General features: G+C 36.5%; 1 protein-coding gene across 21 annotated transcripts in view; it reads right to left on the bottom strand.

The window, feature by feature from the left end:
* The window catches only part of OXR1 (oxidation resistance 1), a 258,863-nt gene that overhangs the window by 45,033 nt on the left and 196,447 nt on the right, over window positions 1-17,383 (bottom strand). For 15 of the 21 annotated variants that reach the window (XM_088178110.1, XM_088178148.1, XM_014879324.2 and 12 more), the window contains 4 exons: window positions 16,901-16,983; window positions 11,099-11,206; window positions 9,883-10,002; window positions 6,567-6,719 (listed from right to left, as the gene is read on the bottom strand). In XM_088178110.1, the coding sequence (XP_088034236.1) occupies window positions 6,567-6,719; window positions 9,883-10,002; window positions 11,099-11,206; window positions 16,901-16,983 (464 nt within the window). Of the gene's footprint in view, window positions 1-6,566; window positions 6,720-9,882; window positions 10,003-11,098; window positions 11,207-16,900; window positions 16,984-17,099; window positions 17,204-17,383 lie in introns of those variants that run through there. The other 6 variants (XM_088178190.1, XM_088178188.1, XM_088178203.1 and 3 more) reach the window with 2 other exon arrangements.

Genomic DNA, 17,383 nt, shown 5'->3' with positions numbered 1-17,383 from the left:
TTAATACTCTCTAGATCTGACCCAGAAATTGTCATAGTCTTGATGGCAGTTGGATTAAATAATCATTGTAGATCCCTTCCAACCAAATATCCTGCTCTATTCTTTCACTGTCCATACACTGCTTGCAGATCTTCAAAACAGCCAAGTTGAAGAGAAAACGGTAGGGTTGTGTATGACTGCTCTATCTGAAGGATTTAAGTGTTCAACACCAACTCCCACGGTTATCTATTACTCAGTAGGAAAAAAAAAAAACAAAACAGTAATTGAGTTCATTACAGAGCTCTTAATTTCTAGAATAATATTGTCTTCATTTGTGCATTATCTCATGGACCTTCCTTAATAAATTAAGTACACAGGAAGTGCTAAAGCTTTTGAGGCAATAAAGAGATTATATTTTTCTGTCAAAGGGTGCTGTGAAAACTGAGATATCACTCACGTCAACAAGCTCCATAACTGTATAACTTGCTTTCAAGAGCACAGATAAGACTGCTTCACCTGACAGCACAGGCAAAAAATTAAAGAAAAAAAGCTTTGTATATTTGACATGGCTTATCTGAATACTAGAGAGTCACATCATCAGAATAACATGTATGAAGAGCCATCAACCACTCATTTCAGTTGTCATGCTTCAAATTCAGTTTTAGCAGTTCAGAAAACACCAACTTACCCCTCCCAAAGCCCCCCTTAGTGTCTTAAGGAAATATCATTATATTAAGGACAAAACATCTGTGCATGTGAAAGGCTACTCAGTATATAAGAAAAACAAGCTTAAAAGGCCTCCTACTGTAAACAGAAGCTTCCTAGACAAGACTGACAATGATACATCTAATGGCAAAGAATCCCAAACCGGTACCTTGACATGGCCTTAGCATATATGGAACACCCTAAAGCCTCCCCCTGCAGCCTCAAAGACACAGCTAGAAATAACAAAAGCTTATCTTGACCTTAGAAGAAACTCTCAACACCAATAGGTAGACAGGCATTCAACACGAAAATTAATTGGGAAGTGTATTTCCACGCAAAAATTTACTACATCAATAGAAATTGAGAATTAAAGACTCAGATGTATCAGACTTTTATCCGTATTTGATCAAACACTTCACTTGCAATTACTATAAAGAAGTGAAAGATTATAGAGGTATCTTCAAAACAATGGACTTATAGCATCTTAACAAGATATGACCTATTTCATTCTCATCTATTTAAAAAACATAATGCAACACTACTGACTCACAAATTACTAGACATGGTCCACAGTTACATGAACACTTCAGGATATTTTTCTAGAGAAGAACTGCTGGGCCAAATTAATAAAAATTAAGCTCCTAATAATACACTAATTAGCATTAGTATTTCTGTCACTTTTTATTATTACCCCCAAGGATCACTAAATATTAACCCAGGTAGCCAAGTAATGCTCAGGTAAGAGCCAGATAAAGAAACATTTTGTTTGGCTGCAGATTTTAATTACTCTTTTTCAGACAAGTCAATGTTTCTGGCACTTTCTCTTAAAATTTCTATGACTCTTACAGGAGAAATACCTTCTGTATTTACTACCTTCTAACTTGTTTGCAGGAGTAAAGGTTTCCTTAAAACCTATTACTCAACAGATGTTATTTCTAGTGTGGACAGAAACCAAGTGCTATTGATTCTGGGAGGAAAACAGGATAACATCAGAACAAAATATACAAGTGGGAGCACACAAGCCTTTAGCCAGCTGGTTAAGAGCTGCTCATTGCATTATGCTAGTCTTCCCTGAGAGATGGAAACTGCAGCAACTCCAGCCTTTGAGAGCTAACACCACAGCTTTGTGTAAGTCAAGAAAAAAATTGCTTCTTTATGTACCTGAAACGTCATTTCCTTGTTGGCTTGCCATTAAGGACCAGACAGATTTTTATGTCACCATTCCTAAAATATATATACAACTATTGTATCACAGCACACAATGATGAACTCCAGAGCATTTTAGGACCATGCACTCATTTAAGGTTCTGAAACAATTTTTCTGGTTACTCATACACATTTATGCACTATGGCAGCAGATGTCACAATTGTCTTGTAAAATACCCAGGAATGGGTAATGACGGTGACACAAGAATAAAAACAAAACTACAGCATCTCTGTATCAACAGTGTGGCTGGCAGGACCAGGCAGTGATTGTCACTCTGCACTCAGCACTGGTGAGGCCACATGTGAAATACTGTGCTGAGCTCTGGGTCCCTCAATTCAGGAAGCACATCGAGGTGCTGGAGCAAGTCCATAAAAGCCAGTTGAGCTGCTGAGTGATTTAGAGATTAAGTCCTGTGAGCAGCAGCAGAGGGATCTGGGCTTGTTCAGTCTGGAGAAGAGGAAGCTCGAGGGGGACCTTATTACTCTCTACAACTACATGAGAAAAGGTTCTAGCCAGGTGGGCCTTGGCCTCTTCTCCCAGGCAACCAGGGACAGGACAAGAGGAAATGGCCTCAAGGTGTGCCAAAGGAAGTTTAGGCTGGGCATCAGGAGGAACTTCCTCACAAAAAGGATTGTTAGGCATTGGAATGGCTGGGCAGGGAGGTGGTAGAGTCATCATCCCTGGAGGTTCAAGAAATTACTGAATGTGACAGTGCCATGGTCTAATTGACAACGTGGTGATCAGGGAAAGATTGGACTTAACTTTAGAGCTGTTTTTCAACCTAAATGATTCTGTAATGCTCTTCCTGGTAAGTTACTTCCAACAAGCTAATTGCCCCTGCTATCTTACAAGTACCAAAGATGACTGAAAGCCTAGTCTACTCCCCATATAATCTCCTTAGTTCCTTGCTTTTGGAGCGGGGAGAAAGCTCCCAGGCTCGTTCTCTGGCCTGTAGAGCTACTGAAAATATTTTCAGTGTGAATATATTCTTCAGAGTGAGGAATATCATGGGGGCTTATTTATGAAAAACAAAGCCCTTTCTCTGCCCTTGTCTACCAATATTAAGACAAGATGATGAACCCAGCTTCTCCTTTGTGGGCTATTACATTGGGTCTTCAGCCCAGATCCATTTAAAATAAATCAAATACTCACTTAACATTTCAGAAACAGCTCTTCGACTTTATTTTTTACCAATTCAGTTTTTCAAAATAGCCACGAGAATTATTTGTATTAACAATGCTGTTAGAGAATATGGTCTACAAATCAGAGCACAAGTTCAAGCAAAAACACTGGACCAATGGCATGCACACTACCAACTGTTTTATGACTCCAGTATACTGATGTTTGCTCTCATCTCCTAGTTTTCTAGTCCTTGGGGGAAAAAAAATTAAAATTAACATCTATATGTTGCTACAGAATCTTGGGAAACAGCTTTTTAGGACATACTCCACAAAATAACCAGTGATTTGTTTCTCTTGGACCATAATTACTAAGTACTTGTTGAAAGAAAAAATGCTAAAAATACTGTATGAAAATGAAATACAAATTAGACTCTGCATGTAGCTAGTAAGTATTACAATATGATACTGTTACAGGAAGTTCTGGTTCTGGAACAAAACTCCCCAAAACAGCACACTTGTAGAAGTCAAGTTTCCTGTACACAATGCATTTTTTAAGACATGAAGTAAAACTCTGTTCAGATGAAGTTCAGATTTAAGATCCTCAAAGAGATGCTAAGCCACTCTTGGTAAAAACCATGCGGACATACTAGGTTATTAAAAAATAGATCCCTTGAGTCTTAAAGCTTGTCCAGAAAATATTAATCCAGATATATAAAAACATACATATTGAAAATAGATTAAAGTGCACATGGAGATATTCAGTTCTGAATCAGTTTTATCTTCTTACCATTAAAACTCCTTACATCTCAGGAAATGGATCATCCAACTCCTATGCAATACCTGAGACTGAAATCTGAACAATCCTTATAATTGGAGGTTTAGAGCTAAACTATCACACTGGTGAGCCCGCACATTAAGATTAGGCAGTTCAGTAAAACCTTTCTAAGAAAGTTTGAAAGGACTCCTAAAAAGAAATTTTCAAAGATAAGCTCTCTAAATAATTCCATAACAGTTTTCAACACAAGGTTGAATAAAAATTGTAATTTATGATTTATTAAACTTTTACATGAAAATAACATTGATTTTATGTTTTGCTTCTTGTAAAGGTTTTGAACCTCGTCAGTGTCCTTTTCACTTAATGAACAATAAATGTGTGCTTTCATTTCCACATCAGTGGTTTGGGTTTTTTCAAACTTCAGTATTAGGAATTTCCCAGTACATACTACATTTCAAAACAGTTAAGTAAGTTAGCAAAAATAACAAAGGATTCCAAACCCCCCTTACTAGTTCCAGTTACAATCAAGTAGCATACTTTTTAAAGTACCTTTTATTTGCCTCAAGGAACAGTGCAAAGAATGAAAAAAAACCCAGAGCAGCACACTTTTCTATAGCAGAAGCCAACAGTTCAGCTGTAAGACAGGGCACACCCACATATGCAGGAAGCAGTGAGTGAAGCAAGATGTGCCTGCACATACTGGTTACACTGATTTATTGTCTGTACAGAATGTGGCATATTCACACGACCCTGCTCCTTACTGGGCTCAACAGGCGTCTATCAGCAGCCATAACCAGTTAACACAGAGCTAGTGCAATGAACAGACCAAGCATTCCAGGTTCCAATCACTGCTCCTCAGAGAATTCCTCTGTGCTTGTCCAGAAAGTCACAAGTGTGACTAAACCCACCTCCAACCATATACAGAATAAGCAGTCTCAAAAAATGGGAAATGAGACAATCTTATCCTAATTAAAGCCTTTTTGCATAGACACGCTGAAAAATAGGCTTTCACTAGATTTCAGTTTACAAAGCAGCAGTCACAGTGATGACAAACTTCAGAGTTAGCTATTCTTCAGGGCTTCAGCTATGAGCTTCAAAAATCACTTTCAGAAGCAGAGGATGAATCTTTTAAGCTTTCTCCAGAAACCTTTTGAAAGTTTATCATCCTGCATCGTGAGAAAATGCATCAAGGAGAGGCAAGACAACATTCAAGAGGACATTCTTACCATATGTAGCACAAAGTCTAAATTACATTCTAAACTTACAAGATCTGGCACTCAGATCTGAGCAAATCAGAATTCATTTTTCTCCCACCCACCTCTCCAAGCATGGATAGACACCGCAATGGGTTATACAACTTTTTAGAAACAGAATTCTCCCTGAAGCTCTTAGAAAATAAGCTGTAATGCTGCAAGTCCAATACAGGTGCAGTTAATACTCCCTGTGTAGTATTACACTCCACTACCTTGGAGTGCAATTTGAGGAGAAATTACAGCACACAAATAAGCTATAAATTTCAACCCCAGATTTTTTCCAGTATATCCAATTTCTAACAAAGGCTCACAGGTCTCAATTTCTCTGCATAACAGCACCTAAAACTGGTAAGTAAGCATGTGCCTAGGATCAACCTAAAAAATTCACCTACAGACAGAATGCAACAAGTGAAGACGATTACCTGCAAAGTAGAATGAAGTTAAAAACAAAGTTGTTCCAGTATTTGCCTCACCAACTTCAAACAATTAGCTTTTGTCAATACACATATTGTCAAAAGGCTCCAAGTCTAGATATATGTAGATTTGCAATCCTTTCCCCATCAGCCAAAAAGCCAAAAAATTGCGGTTTTAGGAGATTCTTACTAATCTGTTTATCATTAATGTACCTTATTTGCTAAACTATGGCTGAACAATACAGAAACAGTGGTAGTTTTATATACATACCTGAACTTCAGGCAAAGGAGGAAGTATTACAAATACTTTGAATTTTATTGCATTCATGGAGTGAAGGCATTTTTCATAGATAAAGTGTCTAATAGTATTTTTTTCTGTGAGGTAAGGGAGCAGTATATTTTGACTTTTGGTAAAGTGTTCTGAGATAATGTCAAAACACTTTACCTCAGTCCCTAGAAGTCTGTGCAAGACTCGTGCATTGTGAGCTGAACAGAGGTTAATTAAGTGTCACTAACTTGGAGGCACTTTGTGTAATGATGCTATTTGAAAGAACTGTAACTGTTTCAAAGAAAAAAACAAAATCAAGGTTTCTAACATACCACACCAAGCCAAATGGCAAATGCAAATGGCAAATACAGAACTTATTTGCAGAATCAGGTTTATTCTGCTTACCTTGTTCTGCTTTAAAAAGATTTAAAAAAGGAAGCAAAGCTATACAACTATGTATTTCCTAGTAGTTTCCTATTTCCTAGTGTACTTCCTAGTACTGTTTAAGGCATGTTTTTCTCCACTGTAAGTAAAGAAAATTACTTATGAGAGATACTAACATAAAGAACAAACAGACCTCATGCCCTCAACATACAAGACTTATGTAACAGTACAGCATCAGGGATGTCTGTCACGTATCAACTGCTTGCATCATGTCCTGAACAAGAGACCTGGAGAATCCAAATGAAACAGTGAGTAAAAAAATTACTATATTTATACAGACACATGCACGTGAGTTGATTCATGTATTCATCCCTGACTAAAGTCTACTCTATGTCTATTCTTTAAACATGTTTAATTATTAATTCCTATACAGTAACAGTAAAACCTGAATGTTTCAGTACCTTGCCATTAGTGATGTACTTGCAATTAATTTTTAGAAACTTCTCTGTAAATGCTTCCTCCTCTTCGGAGGTAGATGATACCACTCTTGAAGGACGAACACACGCATGTGCTGGTGAAACAGCTGACTCCTTCTGTTGGACTCCATCTGAATCCTGAAAGGAAATACAAAGAAATGAAGAACTTAGCAACTTGCTTTTTTCAATATCAATTTCTGGAGATTTTCTGCTGTGTAATTTGACCATAATCTGATGGGCAGATTATAAAAGAACTGCCCCAATAGTGACTCCCAAGGATTTGAAACTGACCATCACAGCAAACAGTGCTTAAGGCCAGGCTGGATGAGGGTCTGAGTAACCTGGTCTAGTGGAAGGTGTCACTGCCTATGGCAGAGGGGCTGGAAGGATATCTTTAAGGTCCTTTCCAAGCCAACCTAATCTATGATTCTACAAAAGATTTTTTAAAATGCTGAGTAAGTTTGAACACAATGATTTTTCTGGTCCATGTTCTACTCTACCCATTCAGTTCACATTTTTCCAGTATTTTAACAAGGAACAGTGTCAAGGGCCTGGCTCTAGTCAGGATAAGAAACAAGCATTGCTCTTCCCTCATCTGCTGAGCCTGTCATTCCCACAGAAAGCAATCAGTTTTGTCAGGTATGATACTGCCTTAGTAAATTCTCTCTGGCTGTTTCCAACCATCTTTGTCATTCACATGCCTGGATTTAACTTTCAGAGGATTTCCTTCATGACTTCCCCAGGAAGATAATAGAAAGAGCTACCTAACTCACTATCTCCTATATCCAACTATGTAGTGAACATGTCCCTACCGGGGACATGACAACAAAAAACATTTGTTTTGAAACTAAAGCTAAACAGTAGACAGACTTCACCAAAACCTATTTTATAGGCACAGAAACCCTATTTTGGAGCCTCACCCACATCTAAAGATTTCATTTTATACATAATTGCTCTCTTCTGTTACTAATAAAATATTACTATTTTTAGAAAACAGGAACTCCCATGTTCCCTTTGGTTTTCTGCTTTCCTGTTCAGTCTTATTCATTAGTACAGATTACAGATAAATGCCATTAATCATATCTAGGAACATTATGCACAACTGTTTTCAGTTCATCTCTCTGGCACTACTTTAGCCTTTGCCAGCATCTTTCAACATTCATTACAGATCAACCAAAAAACCAAAACAATACACAAAACACTAAACTGAATTCTGCTGAAAAAGCTAATCAAGGTACAATTAGGAAACAAACCTCCCGGAGATGAATTCTCCTTCTACACACACCTTCCTACTGAAAACTACTGAAAACTTGTGACACAACTCAGCAAGTGCCTCTGAAAGTGCTCAGCTGATATCCAAGCCCACTCTGAACAAGCCAGCTATTTCTCACCATACTGCCACATGACACAATCTCAGATCCCAGTATGGCTTAGGAAAGGGAGGGGCAGGGGGGATGCACTACCACAATGGTAGACTTTCTAATTTAATGTTGATGCCCCTTGTCACTACATATTATTTTGAAGTGGAATTTAAGCTTTATAAATAGCAAAGCACATAGGCACATATTTGAGAAGATCCTAAGACTGCTGAATGAAGAAATCTTTTACAAACCCAGCAGCAACAGAAAAGCTTCAAAATCTAAGCTAGTTCTTAAATACACACTGACAGCAACAAAATTACTGAAATACACACTGAAATTTTACCTTAAGTGTAGCAAATTTTTTTTAAAAAAGCAAACAAAACAAAAAAAAACAACCAAGCAAAAACCTACCTAACCCCCCCCCCCAACTTTAACAAAATTATGCAGGTTTTATAACAGCCACATGCTGGTTTGTATCCAGCCACATAGCTGTGGTAAGTGCTCCAATGTTCAATAAAACAGAAGAACAAGCAAAGAACATAACCGGTTATTTCTGACTGAACAGGCATTCACATATTTTTTAGCCTTCTTAATAAATCATAACAAAAAAATCACTACTTCTATCGACCAGAGCAGAGAGAAGATGCCTTTATATATGCAGAGCAACATATCTTCACCTTGAAACATGTTCAAATTTCAACTGCAAATGCGTAGTCAAAACTGGAGGACAGTCACAGAAGACAGACATCAAGAGTATTAGAGAATCTATACTAGTATTTCTTTCTTTCCTTCACAATGATAGCAATCAGTAAAAAGAAAAAAACCATGAAAGACAGGTGCTAAGATGAAGAACAAAACCCTCCAGCCCTAGCTGCTCACAGAGAAGTTGAGTGCCTTTTGTGCTGCTGGAGAGACTGAAAACAAAATCAAATGCAGAGTCCACACTGTGATTTCTAATAACTTTGTAATGCAGTTTGGCAACCTGTTCAGCAACAAAGCAAAACCTTTGTATTTAAACCCATCTGGACCAAACCATATAAACAAATAAGTAAATTATTTAAGTCTCAAACCTTCCTAAACTTTGAGCACATAAAATTCTGGAATAGATGTTTGACAGCTTGACTGAGTACTGTCAAAATAGGCTACCAAGAAAATTTCTTATTTTGAGAGGAAAAGATAATAACTGGGAAAAGAACAGTGGTGATACATGAAGAAGCATCCAAATAAGATCACAATTGCAAAAACTGCAGAGAAGCTCAGGCTCAAATACTGAATCTTCCTGGCTGGACTGCTTCCTATGGAATGCTGCTGAGAGCAAACCAGTGTTCCTGGAAAGACATGCTTCTACAAAGCCAGCTCCTAGCCAAAAATCTACATTTGAGCTGAATAACAGTGCAATGTCGATGGCTAAACATTTTTAGTATTTTGAAAGTCCACAAATGTAGAACTACTGAGTAAAAGGCACCTGCAATTAATTCTGTATTACTCCTTCATCAAAACCCCCCTTTTTTTAAATGTCATTTTGTGAAATTAAACTAGAGGATCCTCTCCCACACTCAAGAGCAAGTGGGGGGAACCTGAGCATTCCTACCAATACATATTTTTCTATAAAAACTATCAAAAAGATTACAGACAAATGTTTAGTGAGCTCTGAAATGTAACAAATTAAGAAATGCAACAGTAACTAATTAACGTTTCAGAGTGCAATGACAGTATTTTGCTACAAGTAATTTGCCTTCAAATCAAGTTTTCACATTGAAAACTGTAATTTACAAAGATTAAAATCCTTTATTTATAAATATTTACTTTTAAAAAGGAATTATTTTACTTTCAACTCTAAGTGTTGTCTTATACTTTCTCCCCAAAACAAAAGGATAGTTTAAGAAGAAAGCATAGCATCTGTAACATTTATCTTGTAAGGGAAAATTAGGTATACCTACATTTACTGTAGCCTTGTCAAGCTCTGCTTCGGAAGATGTAGGTGATAGGGGACTTACAGGACTTAGAGAGGGGGAGCTGTCCACACTAGAAATGTAGTCTGGGTCAGGAACATACAAAATCTACAAAGAAGATATAATGTAGTTAGAAATTAGTTATGTTTTCAGATTTACTTTAGATTTCCCACCACTAAGATATATTTACTACACTTTCTCAAAATAAGCTATGCATTCCTGCTTCCATTGTTTTTAAAAGAATTATGAGTTGAGGGAAAAAAACACTATACAAAGTACTTGAAATTTTAACATTTCAAGTTCTTAAAAGCTATATTGATATAATTTTGATTTCCAATCATAATAACCAAGGAAGAAATTCAGATAGATAGCATTAAAAGTATACAGCATGCCGGAAATGACAGTGTCTAAGGAAGATGTCCAATTATTTCCCTTGCTATGACTATTTGAGCAATGAGGAAACAGACTCACAAAATATATTTTTAAAATTTCAGCTGAAGGTGTTCATGCCTTTAATACATTATTTCAGCCATGGTAGGCATTCAATCTACCCAGAAAAAGTTCTGCAGCAATCAAAAATGAACACAGAACTTTATCAAGCAAAGAGCAATACCAAATGGCCAATGGCTGATATCACAGTTGACCTATCACTTGTTTCCAGGCCTGGCTTTCAAGGAGTAGTGAAAACTGAAGACAGAGACAGAAAGGGGGAAAAAAAAAGGCAATAGTGACCTGTATCAAGTGAATGGTAGTTCATATACTGCTGGTAAAAACATCAAGTTTCCAGAGCAGAACAGAATCATTATTAAATTTCTTAAAATAGAATTGCAGGCTGTAATATGCAGTCATGGAATGTTGTTTGTAATGCAATAAAGCACAGAATGCTGTATCTTGAATGTGTCTGCTGAGCTAGAGTTGGTAAACAGCCAGCAATATTTGCAAAGTGTTATTATTGTACCATTAAGTACATCTAGTTTTAAAAGCCCTCTGTTCTTAAATAAGGGACCCAGGTAGCTTCCTTACATGCTTCCTTTTCAGCAGTTATTTAATAGGCATAAGGAATAGACTACAGAAAAAGTAAAAACTCTTTTACAAAGCCAATAAGAAAAATCAGTAAGAGAAGTACTTTAGCACTCCAGTAGGAATAGGAAATACAGGAAAAGAGGACTTTGTTGTATAATTAACATATATAGTGTAATGGTACCTGTCCAGGAACAACTGCTCTGGAGAAAAGCTTATTTAATTGAACCAGTTCATTGGGTGTTGTATCAAATTTCAAGGCAATACTGTTTAAAGTATCTCTTGATTCCACCTGTATCAAAAAGCAAACAAACAAACAAAACAAACCTGTAAGCATTTAGTTCAAATACTGGCCTACATATTTTAACATGCATAGATTTACCAAGATTGTGATAAACTTTAATATCTTAATTTCTTATAACTGCCCACCCTCCAAAAAAACAACAAAGCCATCACAAAAAAACATACCTACCCCCTAAATTTTAGTCTATTGCAACCCCATGTAAAAGTAAATGCCTTCCCACTATGTTTCCAGGTGGCCAGAAGTGTCAGTCACACAGTTTGAGCTTTAGGCTCAGCTACTGTACCAGAACTTCTGGTCTACAAATTCACTATTGGTTACCACTGGGCAATACATCATTGACTGGATTCACAGAATAATTCATTTCCCCTCTTCAACTGTTTTTCTCCACTCCTTACCAACAGAAAAGCTGAAGAGTTCTCTCTACAAATATAAATACAGCCTCTCACTATTGAAATAAGCTTCTGTTAGATTCTGACTTTCAAGTAAAATCCATTGCTGAGAAAATGCAAAAATCCTGAAGCAAAGCAGGCCAACTACTATGACAGCAGATGGAGCATAAGCATTTTGAGAAACTGATTCTCAGCTAAGGAAAGTATTTTTTTCAAGCTCAGATTCTTGGGAGACCTCCATCTCCCAAAGTATATTCAAAATGAGCTACCAGAAGAAAGCAAAAGGAAAAAAAGTTTTATACAGAAAGACTATTTCAGAATAAAGAATTCATAGTCTTAGGAATAATGGCAATACGAGGAAACAAACAGTCAAAAGATTTACTGCATAATGGCACAAGGCTTCATAAACACTGTACCAGGAAAACACAGATTTTAGCAGTTAAGACAAGATGAAGCTATATAAGCTAAGATACATTTGCAGCTAAATGTAAGCAGAGTTAGAGAATTCTTTTCCCTATAATCTTGTAAAGGTGCACTTGTCAACCTAGATTCACTAACGAAAAGATATAAGCACTGCCAAAGAAAAAGCAATTAGCTTTTTGAAGATAGGATTAGAAGTCTCTTATGAAAATTATTTATACAGGAAGCCAATAAGCTAAACAAAGCAGCAAACATCTCTCTACACTAGTATTTCCAGTATGGAAGACCATTGTAGTAGCTCTCAGTTATTCAGTACTGTATGATCACACATATGCAAAAAAAAATGAGAATATTTTCATATGCCACGTTTAACTGGTACTAAAGCAGAAATCAAAACAGGACTGTAACAAAACCAGATATGTACTATGACTTAACAGATCATAACAAAACTAGTCACCAAATCATAGAACAGTAAGGTTTCCATCAGAGGCTCTACACAATACAGAAAGTTTGCAAAAACAAACTGTAAAGTAAAAGTCAAAAGTTTTGCCTAAGTTTGCTCTCACATACATGTTGAGGGACAACAGTCAGCTGCTGGGTAAATATTTCTTATGCATCACTTAATGATTGAAGCAATTGAGATTTTAGACTAACTTAGGACATAAAACAAATTAAAAGCATTCAAACCACAAAGCTTAAGCCTTTTTAGAGTGCATTCACTCTTTACAGCCTTCTGAAATAAAAACATCTTGTGAGATAGCTTGGCAACATCTCACTCATGATAAACACAATGACAAGTATAAGCTTCCTTTTTGTTTGGCTGTCAAGTTTGCACAGGCAAATTTCCACAGTACAGGGCTCTTCAGTGACCAGCAGAGACACCTTCTCAAAACAAAGACACTGCTCACATAACAGAGACTTCCTGAAGTGTCTTCCTAGATTCAAAGGCGTATTTCCCAGTTCTCAGGCCCTCTACTATTCTAAAAAGCAAAACCTGAACAGCCAAAATCTCAAAGAATAACTTGGTAGAAAAGCACAGATCTAACAAGATTTGATTAGTGCCACCACACTGGATCCCCCAGCTTTTCTCCTATCATTTCACTACTGTAAGAGAGGGAAGAAATTATTCCTTCTCTCTCAGAAAATAAACTTTCTATACATTGAGGTAGCTACTTAAATGCTATTCTGAATGTTAAAAATATTATCTAAGTATTTGAATATTAAATCTTCATTGAGAATACACCCATGTTTTCCAGGTGTGCTTATGCATAATAGCAGACAGAGAACTTCAGGCACCATGATCTCTGGTTCAAACTACCTTCACTTCTCTCAGATCAACAGCTGGCAAAAAAACTTTACATTTAAAAACTTTATTTTAAACCGAATTCTCTACTGGTATTTTAATGAACTTTACTGTAATTGCATCCAAACAGTCAGAATTCATGCATTCCCCCATTAAAAATTAAACATCAAATACACATGAATCAGAGTGCAGAAATAATTATTTTTTAATTTCAGCACTAGATGTCCAAGGGCCAGAAAACAATCAAATAATATTTTAAGGACATTGAAATAAACTAACAAATGAAATAGATAGGAAGACTAAAAAAAGGGTGAGAACAAAAGAGCAAGTAACACAACTTTGGCACTGTACCTGAGGCTTTAGAAATACCAATTATGATTGCATTAACTAATTGTTAACAAGCCTAATTTATATAATATGCAACATCAGTAAAACAAACCTTGTAAATATCATAAAGCCAACTTCAAAAATAATTAGCAAAAGACAACAGATGAAGTAACATCATTATGATCTACATTTCCAGTATTCCCCAAAATGGCTTAAGAGTATGACAATGGCATGCTCAAAAAAAAAAAAAAAAAAGGGCCACCAAAAAAAGAACACATTCCTTAGGTTTGAAATGGAAGAATCAAGAAATTAAAAATAAACTCACAAAAAAATCCAAATTGTATAGCTTTCCAAATAGCATGAAAAGGCTCACAATAGCAATAGAACTAGTGGCACCAGGAGAGAACCCTTAGCACTCTCTACATACAGGCTGAAAACTCGGTCTTGAGGCTATGATCTACTAAAGGCTTCTGTGACCCTCAGGAATAGATAGTGGGCTCTTTCCATAACCTGGACAATATAATCTGTGTATTAAGTACTTATTCACGACTTCAGGAGAGCACAGCCCTCAATTCTCAGAGAGATAAAGGCAAGTCTTACATTAGAGCCTCCAACACTAATAAACCAGATCATCAATTTTAACTGCTCACTTATAAATGCTTTTTTAAACAAAAATCAAACTTATTTGTAAATAACCACAATTATTTATTTCTTTTCCTCAAAAGGAAGAGCAGTTAGAAGGCTTTCACTGAAGTCACAAGACTGCTAGCATGCTACAGTCACTGGTGATCAGTAGGCAATACTCTGCTCATGCTCTATTATTCACCTGTAGTTGGCTCTTCTGACACCTCTAAGAATGCACCAGATGTGTTCCTACAACACAGAATGCAAAAGGCTGAAGGGGAAAACATGGCTTGAGCAGCAACTGTGAATTCTGAAGTAACAGACAATATCAGCATCTAATATGCTGACTGACACTGAGGAAAGGAAAAACTTTTAAAAGATATCTGTTCACCGTCTAAGCAGTATCAGCAAAAGTGAACCAGTTTTTTCGGTACCATTTAGAAGCAGTTCAGGACTTACTTCTATTAATTAGTACCGTATCTGTTGACGCCTGCTGCTGCTACATACAGAATAGCAGGTTCAAGTTTTCATGCCTTGGGAATTTTACATTAAAATCTAAAATATTAACTGCATTGTCCTTAGCTTTAAGGAGAAAATGAATTTTATTGTTCATTTGTCCCACAGTAATTTTTTTTCCTAAAAAAATTCTGGTGTAAAGTCTACTTCATACTAAAAACCCAAAGTTTGCATAAGTGAGATGTCAACTCACCAAACTTCACTAATAGAACCTTCCCTCCTAAAACCACCTAGCAACTGGAAAAACTAACATATTAAATTATTATATTAAAAAAGGCAAAAAACATCACTGACTTCAACAATGTTAGAAGGTGACAGGGAGTCTGGTTTCTGCCATCATTCTCTACTACTTCTCAAAGAAGCAACACATGCAGGTATATAAATGTATGTGTACGTGTGTGTACACGTGTCACCATTATGACAGGAAGTAGGACTGTCAGAAATCAGACACAAATGCACCTCTTCACATTTAATAAAGTAAGAAATAACAAAAGTAGCAGATTACCACAACAGCTACCAGACCTCTCTTACAGAAAGCATAACTCAGTTCCCAAAGGTTATAACCATGCATTTTATTAAAATATATGCACACAATATTAACCAAACATGATTCTACTCAAGTGTTTAACGAGCAAAAGTACAGCAAGACCTGACAGAATACAGTATTTGTGAAGCTGAAATGCACCATGTTCCATGCATGCAACCGGCTCCTTTAGAAGGTGGACAAAGTTTAATGACGAAGTCTTTGATTCCTGTGAATCATCTTTTTGACTCACAAGGAAGTGATGCATATTTCAGTACATATTAAGAAAGCTATTTTTGGATCTAAAACTCCACCTACTGGAACACAAAAACCTGCAGAAGTACATGGCAACTTGACACGAACACACAACAAATTAAAAACAAGAAAAAGCTCGTTGCTTTTACATTGCCTGGAATGCTACATACCAAAGTAAAAGCACTCACATGGTGGCAAGAGCAAAATTACAGGTTTTACTGAGTATGGATGCCAGTAATACAGAGCTACACTTGAATATTTTTTTTCAGACCAAATGAGGTTAACATAATATCAACAAGAGTCACATTAGCATTCTTCAACTGCTAGAAACTAAGAAGCAAGAATTTGTTTTGAATTTCAATTTCAAAGAAGTCTTTAGAGCAGACTAGAATTATATTCAAATTCCAATAAAAGCCACGCTAATGAAATGCTTCCTGCTCTACTACACACATACTCTGTCTCTCTCCAAAAGACTATCACAGCCTTCTCAGTACTAAAGCAATTATCACAGTTTGGCTTAGTGTAACAGAGTTAAGTCTTCCCCTTACCTCTTATTCCTGGACTAAGAGAACACCAAGAGGTCAAGTGAAGACTTTTCATAAAGAAGTTCTCATTTTTATTTCTCATGTCCAGCTTCAAAAGCATTCAAAGATAACTATGGCAGACTTTCCCTATTTTAACAACAACTCTATAAGCATTATTTATAGGCTTAATTATATTTCCAGTACATAACACAAGATAGATACTTCTCACTTCTGTTTCCCTTAGTAACCACAAATGTGAAAGCTGACTGCAGCACAGTTTGAGGGTCATTTCAAGAACAGAACAGGGAGAGAAAGGCTCCATTTTCAGATACTGAAGCAGAAACAGAGTTATACAGTAAAAGGCACAGATCTACAGCAATTATTAGAAGAATACCAGAAAGTCATTATCAAGATACAGCTTCCTTTCCCAACTTTATTCCGTTACTTCCCCTGACGGCAACAGTTTATTAATAATGCTCAAAGAAAAGAACATGCACATAATTATATAACTACTGTTATTTGTTGCTAACTAGTTACCTAAAAGTGAACCAGTCAACAGTTTGATTAGCTTGGGATTTCTAAGGAAAAAAAAAACAAAAAAAAAAACACTTAAAGGGAAAAAACAGCCTTAGCACTACTAGCTAATTCCCTGATTTAATTTCTGTCAGATTAAACTATCAGATACACACAATCCTAACATTAAAGGCAATACATGTTACAGTTCTGCTTATATTTTGTAAAGCAACTTTTTAGCCTGCACCTGCTTTGCAGTAACATTCTAACAATAAAGCAGTAACTTACAGAATATTCAAGAGTCCCTCTAGGTTTTTGAAAAGACATTCGTCGCCCATCTTTCTTGTCTGGGGTCTTCTTCTGGCCAGCATCTGAAAAAAATTGAGGCAATGCGTGTGTTAAATTCATTTTTCTCTCTCAATACTGTCACAGGCTGCTGACTACAGCCTCGTGGGCAGACATCTAATCCACCAGTTACACAGCTTACTCCTGCTGATTCCAACAGACACCAGCTGCTAAAATAGGGACTTCATTCCTCTGCAATGCCTTAAGAATTTGACCAATACAAACAACTGATAACTGGAAACCAACTAACTGCAAACGTACCTGCTGCTATCCAGGAAGTGATTAATGAAGACTAAGTAGGACATTGACCCCAGGCAAACAACATTTTTGGAATTGCTGTGTTTAATTGATTTTGTATCATACCCACTCTGCCTTCATACGAGAGGAGATGATCTAGAGTTCCTGTATGTTCTAATCACTGGAGAT

Source organism: Sturnus vulgaris, chromosome 1 (genome assembly GCF_052056855.1).
Source record: "Sturnus vulgaris isolate bStuVul1 chromosome 1, bStuVul1.hap1, whole genome shotgun sequence".
NCBI lineage: Eukaryota > Metazoa > Chordata > Aves > Passeriformes > Sturnidae > Sturnus > Sturnus vulgaris.
This window is presented reverse-complemented; position numbering and strand designations above follow the sequence as displayed.